We start from the raw sequence: 8,332 nt of genomic DNA, 5'->3' as shown, positions 1-8,332 counted from the left end.
ACCATACGGGGGCGAAAGCGTGGCCCTGCGCTGGTGCGCAGCTTGGCCGGACCAAGCTCCCAAATGTTGTGCTTCCTGCCCAAACCTTTCTCCTAGCACGGGTGGGCGCAAGGTGCCAAGAGCGAGGCTCCTTCCATCTGTCAGGTGCTACCTAATAAATCACAGGTGGAAGGCGATGGGCAATTTCCACGCTCGGAAACCGGTTCCTGTAGCGCATCACGTTTCGGGTTCCCAGGTCTGTCACCTTCGGTGAGAAGCTGGAGCGCTGTCTCGTACCCGCTGCTGGTAGCAGGAGGGGGAACCGGCGTTGTAGCGGAGTGTGCTGAACCCCACACGGATGTTTCTGGTTGTTCACATCCCCCAGACATGCAGGAAGGCACTGGTGCGGTGCCGCCTGCCGTGCGAAGCCCTAGGTAACGCGAGGGGCCGGAGGCAGGGACGCCTGAGGGAGCGCCGGTTGCTCCAGAACCACCTCGATCACGAGAAGGTGGGAAGGAAGACACTGTAGCTCCTCTTGGGTGTAAAAGGCTTTAAAATGCTTCATTTTTCCAAGGAAAGCCTCCTTAGATCGTTTGTTTTTAAGAAATCTAATATCTTTCATGGCTATTATGTTGTTATTGGACCAAAATGGATTTCCTGTTAGGTAAGACCACAGTGGAGTATACTACAAAAGGCTTCAGAAATGTGCTAAATAAAACCTTCCGTCTAGCCCGATGCTCTCATGAAATGGAAGTCCTTCCCAGCTGTATTCTTGAGACACAGTGATGTTTTACGTAACTCTTTAAATACAGTCAGCAAAAATACGCTCTCTGTAATTAGCTTCTGGGTAATACAACATAGGTTCCTTCCCTTTTTTTTTTTTCAGAGATGTGGGAGATTGACTTAGTTTTAGACTCTCTTTAAACATCTTATAGCTGTGATGCTGAAAACTCAGAAACACTTTTCTAAATGCTCTTTCTGGTGAGCACTCATTTTGGAGATTGTAGGCCAAGAACTCTGGAGAAACTTAGGTTTTGTTTTCTATAGGGCAACTCTTAGCGAAAAGATCAGTTAGAAGATATTTTTTCATTAAAATCAGAAAATGAAAATATCAGCCAACAAAGCTTCAGAACCTTAAAATAGTTGTGTAGGAATTATGTTTACGTAATATTTTGTGTCTGACTTAGGTCACTTTTAAATTTACATAATTACTTTCTAAAATCCGATTAAAATTTTTAAATTTGTTTTAAAACTGGTTTGGGATTATATTTTAAATCTGCTGTTATGCAACTATGGTGAATAAATTGGTAATAAAAGCTCTTAGAACTGTGAAGGTAAGACAGTAACAAATCAAATATGAATAAGGGGGTTTTATCTTCCAATTTTTTTTCTTCAATATATGGAAAATCAAATTTTTAAAATATTTTTGTAGGTTGTCTGCCCATTTTCATGTTGGAAGGTGGTTTTGAGTGTATCTTAATGTGAAAAGTTAATTCCTGGATGTAAGTACAGTGGGGTGGGTTTTTATGTGTTTTATTTTTAAATAATAGGTGCAAGTGCCATGGTTGTTGGCTACAAATTTTACTTAACAAAAACCCCAAATGGTGAATAACATGCAGATTAATACAATGTCAGTTGTGTTTTTTTCCACTCAGTGCTTTCTAGCTGTCTCTTTAATTGTGAAACATTTTTAGGAGAAACTCAGGATCTGGGGTGAAAAGTCTGATTTAAAGTGCACGTGAAGTGCTCCATGGCAGTGTCTTTCAGCGGCAGCCTGCAGACAGGATCCAGCTCGTGAAGCAGGCTGCGGACAGCCCTGGTGGGATCCCCTCCCAGGATCAGAGGTGGTAGGTGGTGTTTTCCCACAGGCGTTGCTCTGCCCGCAAGCCTGCAGAGCCGGCAGCCGGGGGCGGAGGAGGCACGCGAGGGCACGCGCTAGTTAGCTCACACTTTCGCATGGTCTCATTCAGATTCCTGTTTTTTGGGAGTGAGATGTGTGAGGTCGGGATAGAGGCTGTATTGCCCTTGTAGCCTCTGGCTGACAGCAGCACACCGGGACGTCGGTGCTGTCTCCTGAGGTGGCTTTCGGTCTGGAGTCAGGCATGGGCTGCCTGACCATGGAAAAGAGCAGGAATCCTCTTTGGTGATTAGCATACTTTCACCATACGCGTTTCTTCTTGTCTTGGTGTTACCACGCCACGCTCAGTACCTACCGTAGGATCTCTGTGTTGGTGCAGGTCTAAGCTGCGGGAAGATAAAGCTGTATTACTGGAGTGATTCCTGCCTTCCCTTTTGCTGCTCTGGGTTCTGTACTGCAGTCAGGCTGCTGCCGAGTGCTGTGACCCGTGCTCTTAAATCATAAAGACCCGAAGCATAACAAACACTAGCCAGGGTGGTTTGTTTATTCCTCTCTTCTATTCGGTGGTCTGTCCCCCTTCAAAAGACAGCTGAAGAGCCTGCTACATGAACTGACAGCAGTGAGATTGGCTTTCTAGCGTTGGGCAGAGAGCAGTTTTCATCTGTTTTCATCAGCTGTAAACACCCTCAAATGGCTTTTGCTGTAAAAGCTGTGGCTTCTGGAAGAGGTCAGGTGCCGTGAAGGGAACATACTGTGCAGGGTGTTAGCTTGATGTTTACACAGGTGTTATAACAATGGACTGAGCCTGAAAGGTCTCAGGTACTGAAGGAGGAAAGGCAGATCACTCTTCCCCAGTTAGCTTACTTTCTTCTGTTGTGAAGTAGGTCGGTGTATCGTTTCTGCATCAGGCCTCTGGACAGATGCCTGTGTTCTGCAAGGGAATCACTCCTGTCTGTACAGTGTTTACAATGGCAAACAGGCCACTGGCTGAGTGAGCTGTTAGCCATGTTCCAAATCTGGTTTATTGGGATTTTAGTTCTGGGTTACCTTGGTCACGGTAGCTGCTCTTCATCTCTGTGCTTGGCTGAAAGAAAATACACTGGGAGGGGGAAAAGCAAGCCAAGAGAAGGATGCTCGGCTCAGGTTTTGGTCTGTTCACACATGAAACCAGGACAGTTTTATGGATGTGCAGATATCTGCCTGTCGGGCCTTGTATAATTCTGTGGTTTATTTCCTTTCGTTTGTGGCGTTCTCTGTTTCATTGTCAGTGGATTTCGGTGGAGACGTGCTGGAGGCTGTAGCCGCTGGGTTGGAGCCAGCCGATGGGGTGTGCCTGGCCGTTGGCATGGAGTGGTGCAGCTGCAGCGATGCTGCTGCCTGCTTCTCATCACTGCAGCGCTGGCCGTGGCCAAGGCTCAAAGCCAGTGCGAGGGAGGGGGCAACCCCTGGTTAATGCCTGCTACGGTTCAGGCAGGCACAGCTGTTTCCCTTCTTCTTCCCCATTGCTCACCTTCAGCTTTGCTTTGTGGACGTCTCTAGTGGTTTTATACGCGGAGGAGTTTTTATTCTTTAGCAATACAAAGTCTTCCCAAAAATCCCAGTCTTCTAAGCCATGTCACCAGCCCATCTGAGGCTCTTAACGTGGGCAAAATTAAGTAGTAGGTTTCCAAGTAAATGTTATCTGGCTGTTTCTCAGTAAATCAGACAATCTGGGTTAAAGTTTGTCGTAAAACCCTAGTCTTACTCCCTAACGTTCTGTTAAGTGCTGCATGATGAAATAGAACAATAAATTTTAAGTTGAATTCTGTGTTTGCAGGCTTTTGTGTTTGCAGTAGACGAGCACTGAAAAGTTTACCACAGATGAAAGGAGCGACTTTTTATACTTTCAGAGAGCTTTAACTGCACAGGGCAATATTCAGACTACTAGATGGAAGAAGTGAGTGTTGGCAGTGTATAAATAACGTTGCCAGTATTTTCACTGCTTCTCTACACTTTCCAGAGCTAGCCTGTTTAAATGTAGCTCCACCCGCAGCCAGTAGTGGTTAAGTGCCTCAAAAAAATTAAGAGTGCAAGCAGGAAAGGGAGCCTTTCATAACGAAGTCATGCGTGCAAAGGATTGGAAATTTCAGAAGTGCAGTCATGTTTTTGTGACAGATTGCAAAGATGAAAACAGCTTTGGGCAGTTAAGTGTCTGAACTTACTACTGGTGTCTTCAAGGGAGAGAAGCAGTATTGTACAATCATGCCCCTCTCTGCTTTGGCTAATTTTATGCTGTTCCTTCAGTTTAGCTGTTAGCTGTTTTTACTATGTAAGTGCTGGTTGTGACATTTTGCGAACAGGTAACGATCTAGATTGATTGTAGAGAAGTATAAGCATGCAATTCAAGTCTCAAGTTGAATATTTGAGCCTGTCTCCTACTTCCTTTGCCTCTTCAGAACGTCTGAAACAGGAACACTGATTTTCTTTGGTCACAGTTTAGAAGGTGTAAAATCATTCTTGTATTTGTTGGAAGCTAGGTCAGCGAATTTGCTTTCTCTTAACAAGTTTTGAGGAGGTTGCTTACTTTTTTCCTTCATGGAAAATGCTGCATGATATGCCAGTGTTCGCAAGTAATGCTCTGCTGCTTTATAAAGGTAATCTGAGAGAGTGGGTGTATCTAACCAGATTCACAACACTCGGTATGTAGATATAAGCAGAAAGTCTCCTAATCTCTGCGCTTAAGCTGTTTCCTCTCCCAGCTGATACTCTTTTCACATGGGGCTTCAGACACTAAAAAGCCTATTTTGATTTTTTTGTGTATGTTCTGCCAAATCAGTTCCTCCAAACATCCTTGCTTTTTGTCTTTTGGGTTTGAGAGTGCCATGTTTAAGAGAAAAGCCATGTTAACTGTTCATTCGATGCATGATGTGCTTTCCTTCCAGAGATAGCAAGTTAGATGCAAGAGAAAGTCTAATATTCTGATAACTACAGGAAAATTCTAATTGATCTTCCATATTTTAGGTTACAGAGATAAAGGTCTGTGTTACACAGGTGTGTCCACAGTCTGAATTAAACTCATTGAAATATTTCCAGTTCATAATTCATGTAGATACTATTTTTAGGTACTGCGGATAGGTTTGTGGCCTAAATCGAAGGCATTTTAACCAGAGCTTCTTGGTCAAGACGCACTGCAGGACAGCATCTTGCATGCACTCGTCGCTCTCACTGTATTGACCTCTACATCATGACCTGGTTGGTTGATGTGGGCCTACAGATGTTAAAGAGACAGTCAGACTTGCATTGGCAGGGTTTGCTGGAATATATTTTTTTAACTACCCTTCCTCCTGGTGAGTCATAGTGTTACTAATATTTAATGTGTAGTATTGCCGACCCTAAATGCTGAAAATGTGAGCTGGAGTCAGAAAGTGAGATTTCAAAAACCATGGATTATTGTTATTTGCTGTTCCTCTTTTCTGTTTTGTTGTGGTGATGTACGCTAGTTACTTTTTAGAAGTCAGTCTCAAAGCTGTGAAGAAAATCAGATGCAGGAGAGGTGGTAATATCTTGGTATCCCGGAAGGAAGGAAGCCTACTTGTCACCATGCATACAATGAGCACGATATGCAGTTCTCAGATGAGGCTGATGAGGCCGTCTTGGGCTGTTATGGAAAGAAATGCAAACTTTCATCTGAGGGCCTGTACACACTAGGTAAAACTTACTTTTTTTTCTTTTTAATAGGGAAAAGTTACAAAATTTTGTGGCTGCACAGCTTAGCAACTAGTGCTGTACTCATAAAGGAAATTTGTCAGGTCTCTGCAAACCAGTCTCAACCCAGAAGTTAGTCCTCAGCCTAAAACTTGAATCTCTCTCTGCACCCTAATGAGTCAATTTTTTAATTCCGTTCAGTAATTAAAACGGTAGGATTTTTGTTTCCAGGGTAAAAACTCCTTACCCAGCGATTACCTTGAAACAGCAACATTTTACCGAGACAAGGCTGAAAACGTTGCTCCATGATTTCATGTTTTAGTGTACATTTGTATAAATTAAGGCCATACTATAATTCTTTCGCTAGTATTTCAGTAAAAAGAACTGAAAAACGGCAGTAGTACTGCTGCAGCAAAATTACACTTGAAATACAGTCTCTAGAGATTGACGGGAAAATGTTCTTTCTGCATTGTTGGAAGCATGTGTCAGGGGCCAGTTCTTCTCGGTGTGGTCACAGCAGTACTGTTTGATCTCTGTGCCTGCACCCTTAACACCGACAGCTGCGGAGAGGCAACCAAAGCACGTGAAACGCTCTAACGTAACCGGGGAAGTGTCGTGGATCCTTAGCAAGTGGCTGCCTCTGGTGGGATGCGGCATGTCTGCACTACGCAGGTAAAACATGGCTTTTCCCAAAGCTCCCTCGCTGCATGCCACTTCTTTCTTGTCAGTACCCTCTGGAGAGACATCCTAGATGACTTCTGTAACATAAGGTGGGATTAGATGTTTCCAAAACAGGACTTTTGGACTCCAGTAGGCAGCGTGGCAGTACTGGTCCAACTGCTAACGTGAAGCTGGCAGAGCTTAGCCTGAGACAAGTGAGCCGGCTGAAGGCCACAGTGACTTTCCTTGCCTGTGTTAAGGGTGCAAGTGGAGCAAATCCCTCTTCCAGAGAGAGTGCGTGGACGGCTTCTCGGGGAGCAGGGAGCTGAAGCCTGCTGGAGCTCCTGCTGCACAGCACCGCTCGCATCGCCCAGCCCGTGTGGTAGAACAAGCAGGAACTGAATGGTTTGGCAGGCTGGACTGAGGCACTGACGCATGTTAATCCCAGCAAAAAAATAATTAGAAAAAAAAGCTCGCGTGGGTGTGTGTTTGGGGGAAGCTGGTTTTAGCCTGAGTCAGAACTGGGGAACTGACTCATCGTGCAAATACTAGTTGCTGAAGAGAGCAGGCCAAGAATGAGCAGAGATCGGTGAAATGAGAGAACTGCTGCTTTTTTGCAGGAACTTACCTTTGTGCTGAGTTAGCATGTAGGACTCGCTTCACTGATGAGCAAAATGGCATGTGCTCCTTCTGTTGCCTCAGTCTCCATTTCCTATGGAGAAACAAAGGTAGAACCCTTTGTGCTACCATCACGTTGCCTGCTGTTGTCTTCTAATGTCTGTCCCTGCACGGACAGCGACCTCCCCTCACTGTCCTTCATCAGTTTGGCTGCTGCCGTCTTCTGGGTACACAACTGCTGCAGTGTAAGTCTACCATCTCCCCTCTCTCAGAATTCTCTGGGAGTGTGACAGGAGGATGTCTTCAATTGCGCAACTCTGGTATTAGAGCCAGTAAGGAGAAAGAAGGATGGAAGACAGGAGTCTTTGAACTCACGGATGAGATGCAGATGACAAAATGACAAAGCAAATGCAAATACGCAGGTAGCTGTTCCGCTGAACTGAGGAGAGACGTCACGGGGGCAGCCGAGATGCGTCTGAATGAGGGTGATGGGGAGGCACCAAACTGAGGAAATCTGTGGTGCAGTGGAGTCTTGATTCCACAGGGGTGTCTGGATGGATAGCTAGAAGTAAATTGTTTTTGAATCACCACAACCTGTTGTAAAGAGTTTGAGCAGACCAGCAAGTATAAGCTCTAGGAGTATAGGTAATTTCAGGCGCTTTTTTTTTTTTCTTAAGTTAAATGGGGGAAACAAAATTATGTGTGGCTAAAGGGGTCACAAATACACCTGACTACTCATTTAGTGTACCACTGATTAGAAAACTGAATGAAGGATGCACAAAATGACCAGTCTTCCCCTGACTACAACATGAGCACTGGGTGGAACAGAGGTTAAGTCTTTTGGCTTAAACCTGTAACTTCGTTTATACAGGAGTCCCCAGGTACACCTTGTGAAGTGCAGGGATTTGGGTGATTGCTTTGTGTGAGACTAGAGCGATAAAATTAGGCATTGTTTCTTTGGTTTTGGCTTCCACATCTAGACTCGGCTCACAAATAGAACCCCACCCCACACTCACAACTGGTGTACTTACAATATGCTGGTGCTGTGAGTACTGTATGTATGAATAACTCTACAATGATCTGTTATGCCAGAGCTAATTCAGGAGTGCCAACGGTCTCTTCTGGGATTTTTTTTTTGTTGAAATGAGTCAGAAGCTTTAAGTGAAAGAACTCCGTTTGGCATCTTACTAAAATTAGACCAGTATCCGTTACTACCAGGTAACAGGATAAAGTAACCACACTCGATCTGGGGTTCAATATGACCGATTCTAGGATGCACACAGTCAAGATTGAGCCGGTATTCTGATACTGATAGGAGCTGATAGGTGTCCTTTTTTGTTGAAATGAGTCAGAAGCTTTAAGTGAAAGAACTCCGTTTGGCATCTTACTAAAATTAGACCAGTATCCGTTACTACCAGGTAACAGGATAAAGTAACCACACTCGATCTGGGGTTCAATATGACCGATTCTAGGATGCACACAGTCAAGATTGAGCCGGTATTCTGATACTGATAGGAGCTGATAGGTGTCCTG

The 8,332-nt window shown here is 44.7% G+C and overlaps 1 protein-coding gene across 1 annotated transcript in view; it reads left to right on the top strand.

Moving 5' to 3' along the window:
* Positions 1 to 235: 235 nt before the first annotated feature.
* The window catches only part of REEP5 (receptor accessory protein 5), a gene marked incomplete at its 5' end in the record, with an annotated part of 19,386 nt that continues 11,289 nt past the window's right edge, over positions 236 to 8,332 (top strand). The window contains one exon of the mRNA XM_010153204.1: positions 236 to 413. Coding sequence (XP_010151506.1) covers positions 236 to 413 — 178 coding nt within the window. The remainder of the gene's footprint in view (positions 414 to 8,332) is intronic.

The sequence above is a fragment of the Eurypyga helias genome, unplaced genomic scaffold (genome assembly GCF_000690775.1).
Source record: "Eurypyga helias isolate BGI_N326 unplaced genomic scaffold, ASM69077v1 scaffold20236, whole genome shotgun sequence".
Classification (NCBI taxonomy): domain Eukaryota; kingdom Metazoa; phylum Chordata; class Aves; order Eurypygiformes; family Eurypygidae; genus Eurypyga; species Eurypyga helias.
Note: the sequence above shows the minus strand (reverse complement) of the source record. Positions and strands in the feature narration are given on the sequence as shown.